The sequence below is a fragment of the Oryzias latipes genome, chromosome 13 (assembly GCF_053564925.1).
Source record: "Oryzias latipes strain Hd-rR chromosome 13, Olatipes_Hd-rR_3.1".
Lineage (NCBI taxonomy): Eukaryota > Metazoa > Chordata > Actinopteri > Beloniformes > Adrianichthyidae > Oryzias > Oryzias latipes.
This window is the reverse complement of record NC_136249.1, coordinates 33,907,183-33,933,264: the sequence shown is the minus strand read 5'-3', so window position 1 is coordinate 33,933,264 and position 26,082 is coordinate 33,907,183. Positions and strand designations below refer to the sequence as shown.

Here is a 26,082-nt window from a genome sequence, read left to right as displayed (position 1 = left end):
AAATAATAACGTCACACTCACTCGCTCCAGTTCTCAGATACAGTCACTGGTGTTAACTCACTTTAATTTCTTTACGCGTTTCTCCGGGTTTGAACACCAGGGTTCCCTCGGTGTAATCGTAGTCCGACCCAGCGTTGGCCGAACCGTCTTCGGTTCTGTAGTCCACATAGAAGGTGTTTTCTCCAAGACCTCCTGCAAAATGGAAATAGACCAAATCACAGACAGAAAAGATTCATTGAATGGTGCCTGCCTGCCTGCCTGCCTGCCTGCCTGCCTGCCTGCCTGCCTGCCTGCCTGCCTGCCTGCCTGCCTGCCTGCCTGCCTGCCTGCCTGCCTGCCTGCCTGCCTGCCTGCCTGCCTGCCTGCCTGCCTACCCAGTAGGTAGGTTGGCAGGAAGGTAGGCTGGTTCCTTTGACATTGTTAGTTTTCAAATGTGGAATCTCAGGAGAAACCTCTTTGACTGACATGTGAACGCCTGGTTACGGACAGACAGCTCAGAGAAAGACAGTTCTGGACTTTTTTCTACAGAAACTGAAAACTCTGATGTCCTAAGCACCCCCTGGTAACAAAGCCTCATTTATGAGGAAAATACATTTTTAAAGCCATCAATCATTAAAGTTGTACAAAAAAATACAGAAAATGCAAAAACCAAAATGTGATTCTATTCATATTCATCTACAAATATGTGAATATGGTTTTTGCTGCTTTTATTACACAGAAAAATGAGACTGGAAATGAGCAGAGGGACAGTTCCATCCCCTTTCATGTGTTTTAAAGTGGTTAAAAGATTTATCAGAGTTAAAATGTGGTGTTTCTTTGGGATTTTTGTTCCTATAGTAAAGGTCTACTGCTCAGACTGCATGGTTTTGCAGACTGATTCCCACCTTGGCAGACCACGGCCAGCATCAGGAAGCCGCAGTTCTCCATGCATTGACTGTGGGCACTCTCAAATGAGATGCGGCTGCACACGGCCAGGTCGGCGTCCTCGGGCGCCTCCTCGTCGACCACGACTGCTCGCCGCGCGTGGTCGGCCGCGTGCTTCTTCAAGACGTTTCCGGCTCCGATCATCATCCGAGTTGCCTGGAGGAAAACATCGGTTGTAGAAAAAGTCAATATTTATCTCAATCAAACTTTTTCAAGTCTTGCAATGTAGAAAAAAAAATTAAAACCAAAAGACAAGACCTTAATTTTTACAAATGTATTATGGACTCATGCTCAAAGAACGTTAGTTGTTTCATAGCTCCACGCCTGCCTCTGCAGGTGTTTGGCACGTTACCTGTACGCGGTAAAAGGCTCTGCTCTTCTGCTGGTGCAGCAGAGCGTAATAGTTTGCCAGCTCCACCAGCTGGTCCAGCTCTTTGTCAGGATATTTCTGCTTCAGCTCCTTCAGGATGCGAATCACCTGCCGGACAGACCAGAGGAAGCACGCGTGACTCACACATCTGGACGGCACACGAGGAGTTTACTGTCAGGATCAGCAGGAGGGCCGAGAAGCATTAAAATCACCTACTGGAGAAGCAGGAGCCTTCAAAAAGACGCTCCTATTAGCTTTTAACAAGAGAAGACAGGGGAAACTACAGAACTTCAAGGTTATAACTGGTAGTAGCCATAAGAAAAAAAATGTTTTTTGTCAAAAGCTGAAGACATTTTCAGATAAATCACTGTTATGTGATTTTTTAAGTGGAATCTCGATTTCTCCTTATTTAATATCTTCACAATTAGAAATTGTGTGTTGCTGATATAAATTAGAAACTTTGTGCTAATCATCTGGTTGCAGGTTTTAAAGACTTTAAATGTCATGGGCAAGTCACCAAACCACCAATTCCAAATGGCAAACGTCATCTGTGAATTGCTTTAGATTAAAAGGTCAACTAAATGATAAATAAGGAAGCAGTTTCAGGTAGTTTTCATCTCAATTAATCAATTAGAAATTTAAAACTTGAATTAAACCTTAAAAAATATCTCCTGCATATATATTATTATTTTTTTTTTTTATAGTAGCTCAAGATTAAACATTGAATTCTTTGCTCTAATAAGCAGTTTGGTTCCAATGTTCAGCTTCTGCAGAAACTTTTTTAGGAGTTTTGGGATTTGACAGTTTTCTAATCTTTTCCAACAAAAACAATTTATTTTCACCCACAGAAATGATGCAAATAATACTTAATCACAAACACAACAATCGCGTTTCAATTCAAATAATTTCAGAAATACTACAATGATCTGGAATTGATAGTTTTTTTTTCCAAACTGTGAATATGTGAACAAGACATCACACATAAACGTGGAGCTTTTTCACATTTCCTCTTTGGCGAATCAGCTTCCTTCCTCTGCATCCTCTACTCTAACACCAGCTACCTTTATGTCATTGTTCTCATTTAATTTTACTTTTTTACATTTAATTGAGCTTTGAGTTTGTAATGTTTAGCAAGGCTTCACATTATCTTCTTTTCCTTGTCTTTTATTGTTCAACTACAGCATTGTTTTAAATTATTATCCCTCTTTTTAGGGTTGTTATGCTTTTTTTTGTTCAGCTTTAGTTGATTGTGGTTGAGTTAAGCTTTAGTCACATGCACCCGTACTGGGGAGTTGACCCATGGGGGTGTCGTGGGTTTTTGGGTTGTCCGGGTCCTAAGGGTCGTGGAGAGGGGCGGCTGCATCTTAAGCCCAGTCTTGCAGTTGCCTTGAGGCTCACACGTTCTTCTCAAAAGACGAAAGTGGAACGTACCCTTGTTGTGCGTTTGGTTAGTGTATCATGAAGTGTTTGTAAGGCTAATGGACACACACACTTATGACGTACGGGTGATGCTGTTGTATGTCCTTATACTCTAGTCTTGACCACTGACCACACGTGAATGCCGCACATGTGAGATGTGTTTGTGATGATAATTGACTGCAGGACGTCCACACAAACTACACTCAGATTGTCTAATTTCCTCATTTCTAACAGTCAGATTGCAGCAAGAAGCACACACTTATCACGTGAACAGAACTAAGGAGCACTTTGTGTAGTCTGCAGGAATTGGAGGGAGTGTAAAAAATGAAAGATCTGAATGGCGTCTCACCGACTTGGTGCTTACTTATAGCCTTCCATGTATTTTAAATGTTCACTATGACCTATCGCCTGCGGCATGCTTGTAGAAAAATGTGTCTACAGGTTCACTTAGGGTTAGTTCTGACAAAGTCTTCACTGTGTCTTTGAACCTAAGGTCGGGATAACCGGAACATCGATGAGACACAGTTTTGTTTCATAATCGCACACAGGATGCGCACGGTGGACTCACTTCCTTGCGGCTCTCGTCCAGCTCCCTGCTGGTCTCCGCGTTGACCATCATGCTGTTGGAGTTGGGTAGGTTCCCTCCTGTTGCCATGGCTCCAACACTGTTGGTTGCGGTGGCCCCCGAGCCATCCTGTGCCCCGCCCCCACAGTTACCCGCAGGGACCACTGTACCCCTGGACTTCCCATCCACGAGCATCTCCATGCCGCTCTTGGTGGGAGTCAAGTCCCCCTCCGTCTCAACGACGATGCCGCGACGCTTGTCTGCACGGTAACGCTTGCCCATGTACTTGTAAAAGAGCAGGCGGCGGTCTGCGATCCACGCCAGGAGGACGCAGACTGGGAAGAAGAGCAGTGTCACGACGGCCTCCCAGATCTAGAGAACAAAGAACGGGTGACTTCCAGCTCTTAACTATCCGAGAAACAACATCATGGTCAATCAACGGTGTTCATCGTCTGGCCTGAAAGTCAACGTGGGAAGGAATCTTACCTCAACCACGCCCGGTGACATGACAGACAGGATGAGGAAGAGCCAGATGTAGGCGAAGATGCTCCAGAAGGCGGTGATGAAGAACACCCTGAGGTGTTTGATCTTGCGCGACTCTCCGTTGGGGATTGTCCAGACGCAGATCCCGATTATCACGAACATGTTAAAAGCAGCGCTGCCGACGATGGTGCCGGGGCCCAGCTGACCGGCCTTGAACTCGTGACCACACACCTGCACAGGTTCACGGAGCCAGGATTTTTAGCAGAGGAGTTATAATATCAACCAGGACAGATATAAAAGGACTGACTAATCTGATGCGTCACTTTACCTCAATAACAGACAGCAGGATCTCTGGAGCGCTGGAGCCCAGAGCCATGAGTGTCAGGTTGGACACCGTTTCGTTCCAGATTCGAACCGTCGCCACCGATGTTTCTCCATTGGGCATCGTTATGGTCACGTCTTTCTCCTTGTTGCCCAAAAACAAAACACCTTCAATCAGGTGGATTTAAAAGGTTTTCATCCCTATAATGCTACGTAAATTATGTAAATTGAACTTCTCAAAATTCCGCAAAGTGCGTTAATTTCTGTTATACCATGGTCCGGGTGAATACTCGATTCTGATTGGCTGCTGGGTGTGCGTTAAAAAGTGACAACGCACAGTAATAACCGCATGCCCCAAAAAGAAGTTCCGGTCACCTATCTTAAATCTTCTGTATCACTGCGCCGGCTTCTTTAAAACAACCTTTAGGTTCATCATCTGAACAAAAACAACCGTTAAGAGAACTTTCTCTCTGAACTGATGCTTTATTCAACCCATCGGGACGATCAGCATATATATGTCGCTTTATATTGCCGAATCTTGACTGCAGCGGTGGTGCGGCGCCTTGTCATGGTAACGTGACAAGCGGCACCACAAAACAAATAGTCCGCTTTTTTGTGAAAAAGGTGATCTAAATCGGAAAAAAAAAACAAGAATTAAGGACTAAAAACTGGTTAATATTTATTCATTTTGTAAGTGACCATGATATAAGCGGGTTAATGGCCTTCAAGGTATGCATTATCACTTTCTAACGCACTTCACGGAAGCAAATGTCAGGCTACCACGGCGTGCTTTAAAAAGTGATAATGCATGCTTCGACCGCCAGTAACCCTTACATAACGCACACTTCAAAGGTTGTTATTCCTTACATATATTAGGAATTATAACTCACTTTTATCCTCAAAATAATAAATTTTTTGAAATTTGTCTAGCCCGTTAAGACTTTACGAAGCCTTGATGTCATGAATTCCCGGACTGTGATGAGGCAATCAGGCCACTGGAGGGCAGTACAGCAGCAGTCTCAATGCCACCAAGTGTCATTCTTCAGTGTCTCTGATGTTCTGTGTGGATTGAGTCAAACCTCAAGTCTTTGGGTTTCTCAAAATGCTCCAGAAGCAAGTTATAACTGAATTCTGGCAAAGTTGTTTTTATTCAACAGAACCTTAAAGATAAAGCAGCAGTTTTTCCGTCAAAGAAAAAGCAGCTTTGTTTGCTTCCACAAACATAAAGACTAATAACTCTATTAATAAAATTGGATTTGTTAAAAGCTGATACTTAAATTTGGGAATTTTAAGGGGTCAAGACACTGCGGGAAACAGGTCTGTGTGTGTCATGTGTGTGTTTTTGACACACAGTGCAAATGAAAATCTATGTGTATTTTAATGATGACGAGTAACCGGATCCTTTGTCAAATGGATCAACCCCCCCCCCCCCCAGCTGTGTTTCTGTGCAAATTTTTAAAAGATGCGTTCCACCGCTAAACAGTAAACCAGAGCAGAAAGATAATAAATACATTTTCACAAAGCAAACATTTTTCTTTAATTCATTTGAATCAGAATGACCTTTTGTAGAGTTCATCTGCAGCAAATTCAGCTCATGAAAATGGAAAAATTAAAAAATGCTCCACTTTAAAGTCCCACTCTGATCATCTTTGATTGTTTGCAAAAGTGTGGCAATAACTGCGGGTGGGGCCGTTGGCCTGGAGCAACCCCCCCCCCCCCCCCCCCCCCTTTTCCCCTATAATATATATCTACTGTACGTCACAAGTACAACATATGTTTTTAATTTGATATGTCTGCTCCCGATTCACAATTTGAATAAAAAATTCTCAGAAATGCAATTTTAAGCTCAATATCCTTTATTTGTGTCCCCCATCATTAGAAAAAACTGTGACTGTTTAACACCAATTCAGTTAAATGCATCTTCTCATTCATATACACATTTCCATGGTCAACAATGATTTTGTTGCTGCAGTCAGATTTTTAAATGTCTTTCCTTATGTAGGATTATTTTGTGTTTCTTTACAGAAAAAAACTCCAGATTCATGATTCTGATTGGTTGCTTGGTCCCAATAAAATCCCTCCTGATAAGCCTTAGGTATGACGGGTGAAATGTTCTCCTGCAGTTCCCTCAGATGCAGCATCAGACTTATTCTAAATTGACCTTGCAGATGAAGGAGGACACGGGCTCCTTTAGCTCCGTCCCAGCATGCCCCGTCACAATAAGTGTTGTGATTTTATTCTCCACCTCAGCTCACGTGCAGAAGTTTCCATAATAGGCAATCTCACTTCAATTCGTTCCATCTCTTTGTGTTTATTGAGCGAAGGGGATGAGCTGAATAAAGTCAGACAGCCCACATCCTGCTGAAAGACAAGAGGAGGCTCCTGACAGACGAAAATGGAGGAACGACTAGAATTTCAACAGAAAAATCCTCAATACTCCTGAGAAAAGGACTCAAAACAACACAAAAATGTTAGCTTTGGAACAAATTTTTTATGTGACCTCTGTGTGGCTGAAAATGTGTTTTAGCATTATTTAGCATTATTTCTATGATTTTATTTCTTTATTTTCTTTTGTTTATAAATGTCTATGCAAATGTGGAAACTATGAGGAAATTCCAGCAGTTGACTCCAACTCTTTTAAATAGAAATTATGGAGAAACGTCACCTATTTTATTTAGGTACAAGACAAAACTTTAGAAAGAATTGCAGACATTTTTATATATCTAACTTCATCTTAACAAAACTTACAAATAAAATCTCCAAATGATTAGAGTTTGACAAAAGTCTGCCTGTCTTGGTTGCTGTGAGTAAAAATCTGTTTTACTTCATGTGTCACTGAAATGTTTTTTTTTAAATCCAGAAAAAACAAAATCACAAAAAACTTTAAAAATAATGCTGAACTTGCTTTCCTCTCAGACAGAAAGAGGGTCTTTGCGTTGGACAGGATCAAAACAAGACAATGAAAACTGCAGCGACTCGATGACATCAGACAGACCAAAGCTTCTGAGTGACCTTTACCCTCTTAGTGAGCAACCATAAAACGTCCAGGCTGCAAAAAATCAGTGCTGTGCTGCCTCTCTTATGACTTTATCCGCTTTTGGTTTTAGTATCCACTGTTTTTTTTTAATTCTGGAGTCTCATACATTTATTTTTTATTTTTCTTCCAGGAGATTTCTGAACAGAGATGTTTCCCTGACTTGTTTCTTTTGTTGTAGCTGTAGCTAACATTTCTCTTCTGTCTTATAAAAGCCGTTTGCTCTGCCACCACTGTAATGATGGGCTTATCTTTGCTGTCGTACTCAGATTTCTCAGTGATGTTGATGTTCTTCTGTCATCTCTGAGCTCCTTCAGACTTTAACCTTCAACCTGGATTAAAGAGATCCAGCTTTCAGAGGCATCAAACTCATTAAAAATCTAAATTTCCTTTAGGTTTTTATCATTTAAAAACAGTATGAAAGCCTCTAAATGACGTCTCAGCTCCATCTGAACAACAGAACACAACCTACAGAACAAGTGAGCAACGTCTTTAGGTCTTTGGTCCACAGACACACACTGAAGCATAAAATAGTGACTCAACATTTGGTAATTAAGATCTTATTGTCTACTAAAACCAAACGTCAGACTGACCAAAAAAACTGGAAAGAAATGAACACAACAGAAGCACAAAATGAACACAAACACAAAGCTCAGAACTGAAAACGGGCTGCAGGTCAAATCCACAACAGAAGCGAAAAAGGATGTTGCTCAAAATCAAACAGAACTGCCTTTGCTGTCAAGATCTTACATTGTTTGTTTGTGCTCACATTTATTTCTGGAAAACCCGTTTTGCCCAAGAAACTAAACACCTGACCTGTAATGATCGTATCTGGATTTTTACTGAATGTCATGTACATTTAATGTAAATGTGGTTGATGTCATTTACAGGTAAATGTAGAGCTCCAGTCATCCACAAAGTGCTTTCCTGAATGCAAAAAATGAGAAAAAAAATGAAAACACTTTCGGATTAGAAATGGTTTGTTTGCTGTGGTGTGTGCTGGTTTGAGTCTGTGCGTTTCTGTAGCAGACGGGCAGCCTGTCCAGGATCAACCCCTCCATTAGCCAAATGTGACTGGATAGGCTCCAGCAACCCAATAACTCTGACTAGAATTAACAGGAATAGAAAACGGATCATTAATTTTCTAACAGAAGAACCTGTTTGCCTCCGGAATTATCCGTCATTGGAAAAACACTGGAACATACAAACTCCATACAGAAAGGTCCCAGCCAGGATTCGAACTTCTCCTGTGAGGCCAGACCGCTAACCACTGTGCACAGTGCACGTTGGCACAAAATGATGCATTTTTCTTCTTAAACCTGATTTCAATGGGAAGAAAAAACAAAACAAAAACAAGAACAGGTAGAAAGGGGCGGAGCATTACCTGTGATGTGATGACCTCTATGGATGCCATGAAACGATCTGCGATGATGGAAACCCCCAGGAACATGTACATCAGTGACAGGAAGTAGATCACGGCTCGGGCCACCTGGTAACCCAGCTCGGGATCGACGGGCTTCCAGACGGGCAGCAGGATGCCGGGTTTGCACACCGTCACCTCGTCGCACTTGTCATCGCCTCCAGACGAAGTGCCGTTGGCGTACGACAGGGCCGTCGACGCGTTGGAGGGAGGCTCAGAGGGGATGAACGTTCTCACGTCCGGGTCAGAGCTCGACCCGCCAGGCTGGGACTCTGGCTGGCAGGGAGGCAGCGACAGGAGCAAGACGAGGAGGAGGAGAACCGAGGGGGCGGCAGAGGCACAGGGACACATGGTGGCGCTTGGTCTGACGAAGGTGAAGAGGATGAGGAGAAACCACCCAGACGAGAACGTTGAGCTGAGAGCGGTTCCACTAGCTCACCTGTCGAGAGAAAAAAAAATCAATTATGAGAAATCATAAAAAAACTGAGGAGATGAAGCGAAGAAATGCATCTAGAGTCAAAACAGAGGAAAATGTCAAAAAATCACCTGACTTGCGATAAAATGTAGATTTGATGGTGGCCCAGAGTGAGACAGACCACTGTTATCAGAATACAAACCAAAGTGGTACTTTTAGAAAGATTAAGGGAAACATTTTATTTTATTTATATATTTAATTGAAACAAATAAAAAAGGATTGAGAGGGTTTAGAAAATGTATGGATCAAAAAAACAAAGATCTATCAGAACAGTTCTAACTGCCCATGGAGCACAAAAACAACATGTACTCAGTATTTTTACACAAATTGTTTTTCCTACATATTCCTTCCAGAAACATTTTGGAGAGAAGACATTTTTTGAGACACTTCCACTTCGTTCAGTGCATCGCTTAAATGTCCTGCTAACACATTGTGGGTAGACTGGCTTAAGGTCCTAAGAAAGGTAAAGAGAACTCAAATAAGCCTTTGCAGCTTTAAATGCACAACATAGAACTGGGCCTAACACCAACGGGGATAGGCTCCAGCAACCATTGTCCCCTAAAGGGCTTAGGCGGGCTCAGGAAATGGGTAGATGGAAATGCACAGCATGCGGAAGCCCAAGTTCACTTCATTTGAACGGCTTTATCTGAAGCCAACAGAAGACCAGCAGAAGACCACGACATTTGCCATTTACCCTAAAGACCCACTCAGGTCAACATTGTGTTGCTCTTGAATGGAGGTTAAACTTTTTCATTCACAAGCATTGACATAAGCATAGTTGCGATTAAAACAGTTACAGCCTTTGACAGTTTTCTACAACCTCTGCATTGTAATCATTACGCTTTTATTGTTCGAAACCATCATATGAAGAAGGATGGTGTTCATCTCGTGTGTGCAGTGATGAGGGCCGCACCATCAGTTCAAAATATTTGTTTCCTTTTCATTCCCACAAACGGATCCCTTTTTATTATACTCCAGTTCAGTTCAGATCATTCCGATGAAACCCGATTATCTCTATCCTGCGCTATTTATGAGACCAGCAGATTAGATAGAAGGGTGTAAAGATGTAATCCCTGTTTTTAACACGTAAAAGCTGACAATGAACAGGATATTTTCCAGCAAATCTCTTTCCTGTCATGAAAAAAACAAACACTAATCATGTAAATAACAGCAAACAAATGCGATAAAAGATAAAAGTGTTTTAATTTCCTCAATTTCTGCAGACTTTGCCCAGATTTAAATCCAGATGAATTAGAACTGGTTTGAATATTTATGAGACAAACATTAAGGTCACCAGGTCACTCAAAGCAGAATTATGTTACTAATTATCTCCATGTAATTTCTCCCTGAGGACATTAGGAGCATTATTTTTTTCTGCGGCTGAATTCCCTTTAAACACCAAACAGGAACGAGATTGATGCGTTTTCTGCACGCACTGATCAGCGACGCGCAGCATCAGTTTGAACCGAAATCCTCGCTACACAGACACTCTGACATTCAACAATTAATCAGCACAGCAGGGATTTGTTTCCCACCGCCGGCTCTGCCATGATTGTGAGGCTTCGGGAGTCCTTCTTTTTAAATCCCGGGAGCTTTTCGGCGTTATCATCTTGTAGGAGGAAAATAATTGGAAAGCGGGTGAAAGTAATATGAGTTTGATTCTAGACGTTGGAATGATGCAGCCCGTTCTGATCAGGGGAATTCTGCTTCAGTGAAAAACAAGCAAACTCTTGTGAGTAAATGTGAGACGGAACCAGGCACAAACCAACAGAAAGCAGAGGATTGCACCACAAGGGCGATCAGGGACAACTCTGCAAGCAGGGGAGAGAGAGGACCGTCTAAGAAACCCCCCCACCATGAAAAACGCCTGGGATTCCAATCTTAAAGATGGCCGCTCTGTTTGCAGACCCTTTTATCTAGAAAAAAAGTCTCATTTTCTGTCTTGCGAGATAAATAATCCTGTTAAGAAAGTTTTTAAATATTAGTGAATAACTTTTTGTTTTCCTTAAAATAGGAATTCTTTGTAAATACCCTTCTTCTTACCCCAATGGTAATTTTCTTTTGCTTATTTAAAGGGCCTATATCATGCAAAATGAATTTTTGAGCTTTTAGGCATATTCTAATGTTAATTCCTCACAAAAAACAACCCAAAAGAAATTTAGGGCTGCATTGTAAGAGTTTAAACTTATTTCTGCGGGGGTGTTTTTGGAGTGTGAGTCAAAAGTTTTTGCTCCCCACCTCCACTCTTGTGTACGTCTAGTAGAAACCATATTCTAGAACAAAACAAATAGATTAAATTTGTGTTGATTAAAAATGAAACATTTATACTATTTGTGCCCATTTCATAGTTAGACCACACATAAAAAAGCTGGATTCCAATGCTGTCTTCTCTTTCAGTCGTGGTACCTGGGGTGTTTGGTGGGAGGAGCTTAAGCAAACACACGCTTCTGCTGGGATGGAATTAAAAAAGAGAAGAAGAAAAAGATTTAACGGACCCCATGAACAGCGGCCATCAAGAGGTATGACTGAGCTCTGAGAGCCGAAGATGTTATTTTGGGCAACCGTGCGCTCACAAGGAGGGAGGTTTTCTTTTGTTTTCTTCCTTTCTGAAGCTCACAAGCAGTTTTGCAAACCTAGTCCTTCAGAATGCTCGTGAAAAATCCACAATATTCTGCAGAGAAGGGTCTCTTTATTGTTGGTGAAGGACTCCACGGGAGGCTCTGCACAGAGCAGAAAAACTGTCCATTCTCTTTACAACAGCCTGTCGTTCTCCATTTTCTTCTGTCTTTTTGTGGAGAGCAGTTTGTTCCCCATTGTTGATGATGTTCTGACATCATCCCGTCCGTCACCAGATCCGCCATCCACGAGCGTTGCCACCCAGTCCTTCCTTTCTACGTCAAATAAACGCCTCTGCTTCCAACCTAATCCCTGTTTGGTTTGTGATCCAGCTTGTTAAAACCCTGACAAATTTGTAGGAAAAGTTACAAAGCAGTCAAGCAAACACAGACTTATTAAGCTCCTGAAAAGAACAAATATTCCAGGTGTAAGTTTTAAACTCTCTCGCATCAACATTCTTAAAAAAAATCATAACGAACTAGAAAATTGTTCAATAATAATGATGTTACTTAAATGTCAGCTTGACAGGGTTTTAGAAAGAAACCAAAGTATTCTGAAGACCACTGCCAGTTTTTGTGCTGAGGAAATGTTGTAGAAAGTTGGGATTTTTCCCAGAATGCCTCAGAACTCTTTAATGAAAGGAAAGCTTACTGTGGGTCACTGTGAGGCAACAGAAGGCTCCTAATAATTTTCATTGATTGCAGAAGAGCCACAAAAGCTTCAGCTCCTGAGAACCTGAAGACTTCCTCTCCTTTTGTGAAACAGAAAATGAGAACTGCCCGAGTCGTGCAGCCAGCGCTGGTTTTCCGCTCCTTCACCGCATTTACCAACTCAAAGGTAATTTGATGAGTGGCCGGTCTTCATCCTGTTTGATATCAGCAGAGCCCACCTGGCCAGTGCTCCCTGAAAAGCTGCTGTATGTTTTGGAGACACTAATTTCTTGGAGGAAATGATGACAAAGTGAGTCCCAAAGAAAGAGTGAGCTGACAGAAACCGCCGCCAGTCAGGGCGTCTGACGATCCGGCCTTTCTCTGAGCGCGGCGACGGCGATGTGCAAACATTAACAACATCTGCAGTGGACTTGAAAAATGGACTATAAGCAAAACAAATCCCTTCCCTCTGTTAACATCTAACTCTGAAAGCTTTAAATCCAGACAAAAGGCGCTCAAACATTCACACTTATTAATATAAAGGATGTTATTGATCTTTTCCTGCCCTGAAAGTTACTGGAAATGCAGAGATGTGATACAAAAATACAGCTTTTTGTTTTATGTTTCAAGAAAAAATGTATTATTTTCTGTCTTGCGGGATTAATAATCTTATTAAGAATGTTTTTCAATAGTAGTGACCATTAATATTTTTTTAACTCAAAATTGGAATTCTTTATAAAAACTGTTCTTTTCACCCCTATAGCAATTTTCCTTTACTTATTTTAAGGGCCTTTAATATGCAAAAACATTAATTGAGCTTTTAAGTGTATTATAGTGTTTATTACTAACAAGAAACAACACCAAAATCAATTTGGGGTTCAATTTTAAGAGTTTGAAACCTATTTCTAGGGGGGGCGGTGTTTTTGGAGTGGGAGAGTCCCTCTGAGGAAGAAAAATGCAGAAGGTTTTTGCTCCCCACCTCCACATACCTCCTATGTTTGTCTAATAGAAACCATATTCTGCAACAAAACAAATAGATTATATTTGTGTTGATTAAAAATGAGACATTTATAGTATTTGTGCCCCTTTCATAGTTCGACCACACATCAAAAGCTGGATTCCAATGCTGTCTTCTCTTTCAGTCATGGTACCCAAGGTACACAACCCCTCCCACATGCACAACTATGGACACTTTCTAGTAACCAATTAAGCTATGAAGCATGACATTGGACTGTGGGAGGAGGCTGGAGTGATCGGAGAAAACCCACGCATGCAAGGATGCAAGGAAGGAGAGCCTGCAAACGCCACAAAGAAAGGCCGCATCCGGGATTCGAGAGCGCCGACCCCTGTGCACGGGGGTGAAAACCTTGGGTTTTCTCCATACGAAGTCAGAAAAAACATTTAAGATTTCAGTTTAAAAAAAACAACGTGAATTTGAGTGTCAACATAAAAACTCCTCTGATGTCCACAGCTCTCTGGAGTTTGGGTGTTTACCGGTAATCATTTTGAATTTAGAAAGTGACAAACTAACAAAAAAAGTGATGTATCAGCTGAATTAAAAAAAAAAGCTCTACCTGAGCAACATTTTCCTTTTGATGTTTCCTGGATTTTTAACAGCTTAAAGGAAGATAGTCGGCATGAAAGAGCCAGCCTTTAATGATTTCTATTCTTTCTGCAAAAGAACAGCTGCTTGAAAAAGCTCTGGTTGTCACCCATCTGTTCAGCACCTTAGATCTGATATCAGGCTGCACACTGCAGCACAGCTGAACATCTTACAGAGGTCCTCCTGGTCTAGGAGAGGCACACACTCTGTCTTTACCTTCCCATCACACTCCTCCTTTTAAAAAGTCAAAAAAAAGTTGCAGCTTCTGTTTTCAAACAATAAAATCAAAAATATGTAATATTTTTATTCCATTTTGATCACTTGCTTTTAACTAAGAATTTCAAAATGTGATCATTTTTTTCTTCCATATTTTGAACCCGCAGGAACAGACAAAGCATATTACTACCATTCATCTTCTAAACCCATTTAATACATGTCACAGGGTTGCTGGAGCCTGTCACATCACTGGTGAGCAAAGGTGGGGGTTCAGCTTGGACGGGTCACTGTTTAAGACTTTGAGCACAAGTGTAAATATTTCCCAACACACTTTTAAATCAAATACATATGTTTTTTAATGTATTTTTTAACTTCAACCTCTTTCTTTAATCTTTTAATTGAAAAAAGTGGCTTCTACACAGTAATTTCTTCATTTATTTTTATCTGCAATGTCTATTTTCTAGTTAAATATCCTATTCAACATGATGTTTGCACATAATCCAATTTTATGTATAGATTGTTTTTTGGGTTTGATTTCGTGATGCCTTTTATAGTCATTGTTCATGTGGGCATTAAAAATAAAGGCATTTCTTTTCTATTCTATTCTAAATATTCTATGTTTCAGTGACATAAGACGGAATTCTTCAAACATTTGCAGAAACCAAATGAAGGAAGAATCCTAAGAAGGTGCAAAGGCAGCGGCTGAAAGATGCTCAGACAAAATTAGAACAAAGAAAGACAGGAAAAAAGAGAATTTGTCGTAGGATCTGAACAGAGTTGGGAGCGTCTTTCACATGCTAACAAGCTTTTGTCTGGTGTTCTGTGGTTACACACCTACAGCAGCTTTCAGCCTCATTAGGGGACACATAGACACACAGGTTTTGTGGTCCGGCCGCTCGTTGTGTTGTGACCAACTTTGTCTGACTGCATCCGTAAATACATCCATCATCGTCACATCTGGCTGATGAATCTCCATCACGCGCGCACACGCCTCGCTCTGATGAGGGCGGAAGATGTCCCACGGCTTCTGAAGCCGAGAGCGTTTTATTCCTCAAGCGGCTCAGACGGGCACCCACGCATATAGATCCGCACACATCCTATTAAACTTGAGCAATAAGAAAGCGAATCTCCAGGACGGATATGAGAGCAAGACGAGCTGAAGGAAAGGACAGGCTTCATTTTGAAGGAAAAAGATGGAGAACAAGAACGGAGATGTGTGCTGACACGGGAACAAGAATGAGCTCAATCTGCGTTTAGCCCACAGGGTTCACACTGGACAAGCAGGGTGGGGCTTCTCTTTTACCGAAAAATGAAAGACTTGGTGTTGTGGAATTCCATCCGGACACAAACTGCAATTATTAATTTCTCCTCCATGATCACATTTTAAACAGTCAGAACCTCAGTGAATTGAAAGGTACGCCATCCATACGTCACTCCTGATTGGAGTCCCTGATTGGTCAAAGTTCAACCTGGTTTAACTTTAAATGCACGTTCAGTTTCTGTATGTTTTGTGTGTAGAGCCTGTAAACAGTCTTAAAAAAGTGTGTAGCTACATCGGAATGTGAGAGTTTTGAACGTGGAAGCCCAACACGCAGGAAGTAGTTTCTTGCTCAATGGCATTCAGGCTATTTAGTCCCTTTAGTTTGCCTTCTGCTCTTTGGTCCACTGTACGTCCGTCTGTGTTCACACTGTAGTACACTGTTCCAGAGTCCATTAGTAAGTGAACCGAGGTCTTGTTTGATCCCCACTGCAGTTCAGGTGAGCTTTCACAGCTGCCAAAGGAAGCCGAATGTTGGACAGTTTTTCTAAAGTCCAGGGATCTCCACGAAGCAGAAGGTGAGGCAGCATCCATCTCCACTTTTATGGATGTAAGATTTCAGAAAAAAGATGGAAGCAGAAACAAGCAGCTCCAACTCACCACTGGACTCAGGTGCTTCTTCTTCAACTCTCGATCCACATGGAGGTCTTCTTCAAGCTGCCGAGAGAAGCAGAAGAACCATTTTTAGCTCAATTTATGACCGAACACACCATCGGCTCCATCGCAGAGAAGGGAAACTAAAGGAGACAGGCAGATGGAGAAGTGGAGGATGAGAGGAGATGGAGGGTCACTTATCAGGGCTCATTCACAGGAATGTCAGTTAATTAGAAATGATACCATCCTGAGGGGGTTGGTCAGCGATAATGAACATAAACACTGAGCTCAGCTTGGGTATTAATGTGAGAGCCATAAATCTCAGAGCGTGAGTCACTCCATAACAGAAGCATCTGGAAAACAAAAATGAACAACTTCTAATTCTAACAAATAATTGATTATCATCAACAAAACATGGATTTTTGGGAAATGTTTATTCTAGTATTAAAAAAAACAATGTTCAGTTTAAATATGCATTTTTACATTCTGGAAGAATCTTTTTGATAGAACAAATATTTATGTCATGTAAAAACCTTCTAATGGTGCCAAAAAAATGTCTGTGCTGGTCAAGTAAAAAGTGTTTTCCAAGGCAAACACCAAATTTCCGACAGAGTTCAGATAAATCAATCCAAGTAGCTCTTGCCTATTTCTGATTCTTGTTACATAAAGTCAGTTTTCCTGCTCTGATGAAAACATACTTTTGATGTTTTCTCTCATGATGCAGGACATATTTAAAGAAAATTAAACTCCAAACTGCATTTCTGACTGTTTCGTTTTTCAAACTGATATGAATCCAGAGATGACAAAATGCAGTCTGAAAAAGAGCGTATTTGAGATGTAGAGAACCCACTGATCTCTGCTCTGAGCTCTTAGCAACGGGGAGGGGAAGGGGGGGGGGGGGGGTTGCTCCACATCAACAGTACAGCTTATAACATTTGAAGACCCACTCCTATGAAAGCTGTGTTTTTAACATGTTCTTGTGGCATTTTTCTAATAAAGTCCTGTTGCTCTAAAGAAAACATGTCCTAGAAAAAAGCAAATCGTAACTAAAAGACCACTGGGAACACTTTGAAAATAGACTTCAAAGTAGAACTACTTACAAAAACAAAAAGGAGTCAGATGAGTGAGTATAGACAGTTTTTCTATATAAAACCAATATTTCACCATGTATATATAAAAAAATAGATTTAAATGTAAAGTAATTTTTTTTAGAAGATCTACTAAACCCGACAAGTCCAAGCCTCCTTGATTTCTGGCCTAATAGGTCAGTTAACTCAAACTCAAACTTTATTTATTTATATAGCGCCTTTCATTTTGGTTAAAAACACAAAGCGCTTAACATAAAAACAGATAAAACAGTCATAAAAAATGAAAGTTGTTCAAAAGTTGTTTTCTTCTGGTGTCCCCCAAGGTTCTGTCCTTGGTCCTCTTCTTTTCATTACTTATCTTCTTCCCCTTGGCAATATCTTCCGTAAATTTAATGTTAATTTTCACTGTTTTGCGGATGACACCCAGCTCTATGTATCCAGTAAACCTGACTCCTCTCTTCCACCCTCCTCTCTCCACTCCTGTCTATCTGAAATAAAAAACTGGTTCACCTTAAACCTTCTCAAACTCAATAGCGATAAAACTGAGCTACTTCTAGTAGGTTCCAAATCCACCCTCTCCAAAGCCACAAGTCTAATTCTTTCCATTGATTCATCCTCTGTCTCCCCCTCCCCTCAGGTAAAGAGTCTGGGTGTCATCCTAGATAGCACCTTATCTTTTCAGTCCCACATCAATAACATTACTCGGTCAGCCCATTTCCATCTACGCAACATTAATCGTCTACGCCCCTCCCTCAATGTCCCCTCTGCTTCTATCCTGGTTCACAGTCTGGTCACTTCCCGTTTAGATTATTGTAATTCTCTCCTCTTTGGTCTCCCACAAAAAACCCTCAATAAGCTTCAACTGGTCCAGAACTCAGCTGCCCGCATCATCTCCAGAACCCCCTCCTTCAGTCACATCACTCCAGTTCTCCACCAGCTGCACTGGCTCCCCATAACCTCCAGGATCCAATTCAAACTCCTCCTGTTCACCTTTAAGGCCCTCCATAACCTGGCTCCTCCTTATCTCTCCGACCTCCTTCATCTCAAAACCCCCTCTCGTTATCTTCGATCCTCCTCCTCTGTTCAGCTCTCTGTCCCTCCGGCCCGACTCGTCACTATGGGAAGCAGAGCCTTCAGCTGCTCTGCTCCCAAACTCTGGAATTCCCTCCCTCCTGACCTCCGTAACATAGACTCTCTGCCTACTTTCAGATCTAAACTCAAAACCTATCTGTTCATTTCTGCCTTCCCATCCTGATTCACTTTTTATTTTTTCTACTATTTTTATTGTGCTTTTAATGTATATTTTTAACCTTTGTTTTGTAAAGTGTCCTTGGGTTTCTTGAAAGGCGCTTTAAATAAAATGGATTATTATTATTATTAAAACAGAAAACAAAGGACAATCCCACAAAGAAGGTATCCCTCCCTCACCACCCCCCGCCCCCATCCCCACCCACCCAGTTACCCCAGTAGAACAGTGAACAGAAACAAATAACTGCAGTTGAAGAAGGTCTGGCTTGGTACTGCTGTGAGGAAACGATATCATGGGGATCCATTCATTCCAAGGCCCAGCCGGACCACAGGGGCCATTACCGCAGCGCCCGCCCAACACAGGGCAGCCCAGGGCCCCATCCATGGCTATTAGACCACAGAGTGGGACCCCAGCCCGCCCAACCAGAACGGGCACCACAGCAACGGCACGCCCTACAGGTCAAGCTGGTGGTGCCCAAGAACGATGGATCCCCCAAAGGAAACACTGGAGTAAAAAACATCAGAATAAAAAATAAAAATGATCATAAAATAACAACAATAAAAATAGAAAAAGATAAAAAATAAAATAAGATATAAGAATGTTAGTAATTAAAAAATAAAAAACGTCAGTGATTAAAACATAACCTAAGTATCATTGGTAAAATAACAATAAAAAGATTTGCATATTAGAAACAAAGATAATAATAGTCCTTACAAGAAAATAAATAAATAAATAGATAAATAAATAAATAGATAAATAAATATGTAAATAAATACCTCAATTAATAAATAGATGAATAATAAAAGACATAAGGAATGATCAAAGTCATATAAAAGCCAGACTAAAAAGGTGGGTCTTGAGCCTCTTCTTAAAAACCTCTACAGTCTCTGCGGCCCTGAGGTTCTCCGGCAGGCTGTTCCACAGGCGAGGACCATAATGGCAGAATGAAGCCTCACCATGTGTCTTGGTCCTTACCTTAGGGACAACTAAGAGGCCAGTGCCAGAGGACCTCAGGGTCCGCGAGGGTTCGTATTTTAAAATAATATCATTTAAATAAGAGGGCCCAAGACCATAAAAACATGTATAAACCATTAAAAGAACTTTAAAATCAATCCTGAAACGCACAGGGAGCCAATGCAGCGATTTTAAAACCGGTGTAATGTGTTCCCGCCCTCTGGTTCTCGTCAGAACTCGTGCCGCTGAGTTCTGTAGAAGTTGTAGATTTGAGATCGACTTTTTGGGTAAACCAGAGAGCAGGGCATTACAGTAATCTAAACGACTAAAAATAAAAGCATGCATTAGTACCTCTGTGCTGGCAAGAGAGAGGAACGGGCGGACTCTGGCAATGTTTTTGAGATGATAAAATCCTATTTTCACAATGTTTCTGATGTGAGGAGTAAAATTCAGCTCAGAGTCAAAAAGAACGCCCAGGTTTCTCACACACTGAGAAGATTTAAAATTCCTAAGTTTGGGTAAAATCATCTCTCTCTTGTCTTCAGGACCAATGATTAAAACTTCAGTTTTGTCCTGGTTGAGCTGCAAGAAGTTTTCTGCCATCCACAGCTTTATATCTAAAATGCAGTTTAAAAGAGTGTTGACAGGTTCAAGGTCATCAGGAGACACGGCGATGTAAAGCTGTGTATCATCAGCATAGCTGTGAAAGTCAACGCCGTGTCTCCTGATGACATCCCCAAGAGGCAACATATACTTGTTAAAAAGTATTGGACCCAAGATTGAACCCTGGGGAACCCCACAACCTATTTCATGGACTCCTGAGGAACGAGTATCCATACTTAAAAAAAAGTGTCTATCTGTGAGATAGGAGTGAAACCAGTTAAGAGCAGTTCCTGAGAGGCCGACCCGACTCCTAAGTCTGTCAATTAAAATCTGGTGATCCACTGTATCAAAGGCGGCACTCAGATCCAGCAGCACCAGAACAGAAAGTTTCTGCGAGTCATAATTATGTCTGAGATCATTTAAAATTTTTAAAAGGGCCGTCTCAGTACTGTGATTTGTCCTAAAACCATACTGACACTTTTCAAGAACATTATGTTCATTTAAAAAATCATGTAATTGAATAAAAACAAGTTTTTCAATAATTTTTCCTAAAAATGGTAGGTTGGATACAGGTCTGTAATTGTCCATGATCTTTGGGTCCAAGTTACTCTTCTTCAGAAGGGGCCTCACCACCGCCGTCTTACAGGCAGAGGGGAAGACCCCCGTCTGAAGAGAGCAGTTAGCTATGTTTAAAATCTCTGACTCAAAGAATTTATAAAATGTTTTAAAAAGAGAAGTGGGAATGGGGTCTAAAAGGCAGGTTGTAGTGTTTGCTTGGGAAAAAACTCCACCAAGCATCTCTGCATCAACCAGGACAAAACTCTCCATTGTTTCCTCAGGTAAAGACAATGCCACCGACCTGCTAGGATTACTGTTATGTACCGGTTGAAGGTTAGATCTAATAGCATTGACTTTACTCCTGAAGTGGTCAGCAAAGTCCTCACATGCAGTTTGTGAGTGAGGCATGATGGATTTATTAAAATCTTTGTTTAGTAAAAAATCAATAGTCTTAAAAAGAAACCGGGGGTTGTGTTTATTGTTTGTGATGAGATTTGAAAAATAAAGTGTCCTTGCCTGTTTAACAGCGTGGTTGTAGGTTTTTAGTTGATCTTTTAAAAAGTCATAGTCGACTGGTAAATTAGTTTTTCTAAATTTTCTCTCTGCTCTCCTACAAATTCTCTTCAGATTTAAAATATCACCGTTTCTCCAAGGCATCTTCGGTTTATGTGTCAAAGGTTTATGTGTCAGTTAACAGCAGATCAGATGAGAATGAGTGGTGAGAAAATGCCATCATACAAGAAAAGTCTGCAAATAATAATAAAAATAAGAGAAAAAGGAAAAATAGAAAAAGGAAAGGATAAAGATGCAAAATTACCTTGTTGACTGCTGACCTGCTGCCAGCTGATAGCGAAATGTAATGCTGGCGCAGAGGAAGGTCTGCAGGTCAGCGTCAAGCTAATTTGCATCTTTGTTTCTGTCAAAAAGAAAAAAAAAATTTTTCTGGACTTTATACTGTTGTTTTTTTATTGTTTCTTTTTTATAAAGTAGTTTTTAAAGCCTGGATTTTACTGCTGCCTCTATAAAACACAGCCATGTGTGTCCCTGTTGTGTCCTCAGACAAATGTGACGGAGATCTGGAATAAATGTTGTAGCCAAGATGGAGTGAAATAAAGTTTATTCCACCCTGGACTCCGTTTGAATAAACTCACTCTTGTTTGGTCTGCTTTCACACACCTCAACCTCACACCTCACCTTCTGGCTCTGATACCATTTTTTAAAAACACATTGTTGATAATCCTCATTTATTCAGATTTTTTTCTCTAATTCATGTTATAAACCGACCAATCAGATGCCTCAATAAAAGTAGGTGGAGCCTGCTGGGCCCCAAATCAATTGTTCAAAAAGTCTGGCTATGTCCGAATTCGAATAACCCCTACATAGTGCACTACATAGTGCGTTCGCTATTTTCTAGTACTGTCCGGATCTCTGCGAAAAACCAGTGCGCATCGATGCTCACTAGATCAGCTAATATAGACCACAATGCATTGCTTCTGAACAATTTTTGCCAAAAAAATTGAAAAATATTTTTTAAACAAAGTATCGTTTTTATCTTCAGAAGACACTGAACTCATAAATAATTGTTGCAAAACGCTTATATCAATTAGATTTTAATGTGAAATCGATGATGTCATATCCACCATTTAAAACAAAGAAAGTAGTGAGCATGGTGTCCGAATTGCTTTTAAAATTCAGGACACTACATAGTAGCACTAAATAGTTTTATAGTAGTTAGGGGGTTAGGGTGGGAATTCGGACACAACTTCCGACAGATTTTGAGTTGTCAAGTGTTAGGGGTGGGGCCTTTCAACAAGCTCACTCCTGATTGGAAGAAAAAGCGAGGAGACCATTTTCTACTAGTGACATCATCCTCACTCAGTCCAGTTCTCTGAGACAATCAATGGTTTTGATAAGTGCTTCCAGCTCCATCTCTAGGAGACATTTTCCAACTTTTTCTAGAATTGCACGCCCGTTTAACCACATTGTAGTGTGTTAAAAATACAAATGTGCAAATGTTGCTTGAACCATCTTCATTTTTCTCCACGAATGAAGCTTGAAGTGTTACTGGCTGGCTGGAAAACAGTCATTTCTGCTGCTCTGAAAGAAAAACTCATCTGAGACTCTTTCAGGGAACTTTTGCTGCAGGTTTTTTATGCTTTCTATGTGACTTGGGAACGAAGAACTTCTTCATCTTACCATGCATTTACTTGTATTACCAGATTGACATTTTTGCCCTCAGGCCTTTCTTTGGATCAGAGAGCTGAAGCTGACAATGACATGAGGGCTGAAATGTAATAAATTTGTATTTGGAGCTGGAATGTGAAGCACAGAACCGCGTATTGTTTCTACAGACAACCCTGAACATTGCATTATTCAATTTAAGGTTACGTCCAAGAGCTCAGGGGTGGAGGTCTGTGGGTATTGAACTGGTGTTGATGTATTGGTTGTGTGGTCTCTGCTGAACGGAGATACAGCCTAATTTCCATTTAAAGAAATCCCTCTCGAATCAATAATGGGAGACAGGCTGAGGGAACGTGGGGAAACTGTCAATGTGTCTATAGTTAACCAACATGATGCCTCTAAATCCGAGGATCTGAAGCTTCTCTTTACTGCGTGTCTTTTATAAACAAAACAGAAAAGAGTTTTGAACCCCAACAAAACATGGATCCTAAAGAAAACAGCCTGGAGATAAACCGAAGAAGGTGTTGGCCCCCGTCTCTGGCAGTATGATTTTTATTTACTGTATTTTTCAAAGTATAAGTTGTGTTTTTTGCATTGTTCTGCAATGGGTGCGACTTATACTCAGGAGCAACTTATATATCATTCATTTAAACATAAATAAGCTCATATTTATTATTTATTATTTTCCCACTAACACTCACTCGAGGGCACCAAAACGTGTGTTTGCCAGCATTCGCCACAGACAGCGACGCACAAGACAAACATGGAAGAGAATCAAATCGTTCTTCTGAACTTTCTGTTTTATTGTATGCATGATGGAGACAATCTTATTTTTATTTATGTCCCTTCCTTTTCTGTAATGCAAGGCAGCAAGTCATCAAACCGGGGGACAGAGAGACAGAAGAACTGCTGGAAGTGCCGTCATCCTGCAGTAATGGATGGCAAACTTAGCTGTAAAAAAATAAATAAAACATCTTATGAACCCAGACATGGAGATTTGGTGACTGATTTTTTGTAGAGCTCTTCCAAATACATAAATAAACCTAATATCTCCTGACATTATCCGTGTCTTTCATGCAATGCAAATGAGATATATGGACAAAATTTGTAACAGCAGTTTTTCCGACTCGCATCTGGAGCATCAAAAACGAGACAGCAAGTTTGACGCGTGAGTTGCTTTTAGTGTGAACGCAGCATTACGCAAAGCCAAAGTTATTTAGAAGCATCGCACTTTTGGAAGAAATTATCTATGATTTTTTGTTCTTTATTTAGCATTTTTTGGCTGCTGCAATTTATACTCTGGAGCAACTTATAGTAAAAAGAAAATACAGGTACTTTAAGTTGGGTCAAATTGTCACGGTGACCTTCTTGGTGACCTCAAAACTGAACTCTAACCTAGTCACTGCATCTTCCAACAAAGTTTAGGTCCGTTAACAGTTCCCTAAATACTCATCCATCCGTTAATGTTGGAGGTTTCTGGGTTGGAGTGTCCTCTTTATCCTCCAGGAGGACACAGGTACATCCTCTCTCCAGCCTGTCCTCTGACCTCTGTTTGGACAGCAGGAGGCTGATTCACATGTGCAGATCTTTCATGGGATGGCTTCTCTTCTGAACGTTTAAGGCAAGGAAGAGCCAAACAGGGATGCTGCACTCTGCTGGCTATAGGCCTCAACCCCAGAGGAGGAGGTTTTGACTATTAGCGTTTGCACCCATTGACTTAGTTTGCTTTCTGTGCTCATCTTAATAATGGCCACGGGTTCAAGGATTGGGAAGTGTGTGTGTGTGTGTGTGGTGATGAAGGTAAAGTTCTGTATTTTTTTAATTAATTTACTTATTTATGTGTGCAGCACTTTCTGCTGCTTCATATGAATAAAGATTGATTTGATCTGATTCCTGATCGAGCAACCAGGCTCTCCGGTTTTAGGAACCAAGCGTCTCAGAGAATGCAGTCTTCATGTCTTCAAAGCAAATATTACAGAGCGGATCCCAGAAGCTCGGTTTGCCAGTTCAGAGGCTTTGCTTCAGTCACGTTGCAGGCGTCTGTCTGCTTTTTACCCCTTCAGAGACCTTTGCTTTGTTTGGATCTTTATGGAAATACAGGTTGGTCCTCCTGACTAAGAGCGTGACCTCAGTCCCTCTGAAGCCTGCAGCAGCTTAATGAAAGAGCTGCAACCTTTTCCGTGACTCCGATAAACATCAGCCTCCCTCCTCCCTCCTTCCTGAGTCCAACGTCGAGGAGTTCATTATAAAAACATTAATCAAGAGGAAAAATGAAAATCATACCCTTAAAAACTCTGTCCCTGAACTAACTTGCTCCTGCCCCCCCCCCCTCTGTAGAGCAGAGGGTTCTTCTGCATGTCATTACCGCCTCCTCTGTCTGCTCTCCCTGAGACACAGTTCAGAGGATTTAAAGGTCAAATGATCCGTGGAGAACACACTGACGCGCTCAAACTCAGGTTTTGAAAAGTCTAGAAAGATCAGAGAAAGTTCCTTTAAAAAATATAAAGTCATATAAAGTCAGTTATTTATATGAAGCCCATCCAGACGACTGTTGTGAATTTGGGCTATACAAATAAAATTGAATTGAATTGAATTTATTCTGATGCTGTTTGAACAGAATTTTGGCCACACCTACATTTCCAATTGCTGCCATGAGATTGGTTGACTAAACTGTTTAAAATATTGCACCTTCTGACATCAATTCTCGCCCAGCCTCTCTTGTTGACCTGCTAATTTTGTTTTTCTCATCTCCTTTTTCTGTAGCAGACCTCCACCTGTCCAGGATGAAGATATCAAACAGAAACACCACAATCCTTTTTGGACCAAGCTTAAATTTGTGCACTTTTGTCACTTTAGAAATCTCACAAAGAACAAAAGTGACCTGAAGGAAACAACGCCAAGTCTCACTTTGGTGATAAAGGTGTCTGAAGGGCCTCAGGGAAGGTCTCCAAACCCTGAAGTCCCTGAATGTCGAGGGAGAGAAAACATCTGAAGCTCAAAGTTCTTCAGGTTTGCCACAGTGCATCACTTTTCCAGGATCCACACGTTTGATCAGGCAGATAGTTTTATGCTGGATTCCCTTCCTGACACAATCCTGTGTCTTACCCAGGCTGGGGACAGGCACAGGGAGACCCAGGCCTCCTTGTCGCTACATAGAAAAATCTTCTTGTGGGATTGTGGTTCTTCATGAAATGTTGTTTTAAGGTAATTTTTGTTAGTTAAAAAGCAAGTTTTAAAAACTTAATAACTAATTGGGGGAAAAAGTTTCTAAAAGTTCACAAAAGTTCTCCACTATCTTAACATGTCATATGTGGGAAAAGACCAGCTATGATTTCCAATGATTATCCATAATCCTATAATCTTCAATAAAACTGTTTCCTTCTCTTCTCTTCTCTTCTTTTTATGAGAGTTAAAAAAATAAAACATTAAAGTGACTTTGAC

The 26,082-nt window shown here is 41.0% G+C and overlaps 1 protein-coding gene across 8 annotated transcripts in view; it reads right to left on the bottom strand.

Annotated features, from left to right (window-relative positions):
• slc8a2b (solute carrier family 8 member 2b) overlaps nt 1-26,082 on the bottom strand; it is a 134,138-nt gene that overhangs the window by 23,174 nt on the left and 84,882 nt on the right. For 4 of the 8 annotated variants that reach the window (XM_020708015.3, XM_078929758.1, XM_078929761.1 and 1 more), the window contains 8 exons: nt 16,015-16,071; nt 8,501-8,975; nt 4,090-4,227; nt 3,765-3,992; nt 3,282-3,650; nt 1,277-1,402; nt 885-1,080; nt 62-192 (listed from right to left, as the gene is read on the bottom strand). In XM_020708015.3, the coding sequence (XP_020563674.1) occupies nt 62-192; nt 885-1,080; nt 1,277-1,402; nt 3,282-3,650; nt 3,765-3,992; nt 4,090-4,227; nt 8,501-8,887 (1,575 nt within the window). In that variant the 5' untranslated portion in view covers nt 8,888-8,975; nt 16,015-16,071. Of the gene's footprint in view, nt 1-61; nt 193-884; nt 1,081-1,276; nt 1,403-3,281; nt 3,651-3,764; nt 3,993-4,089; nt 4,228-8,500; nt 8,976-16,014; nt 16,072-21,277; nt 21,377-26,082 lie in introns of all 8 variants that reach the window. The other 4 variants (XM_023961335.2, XM_078929760.1, XM_078929762.1 and 1 more) reach the window with 2 other exon arrangements.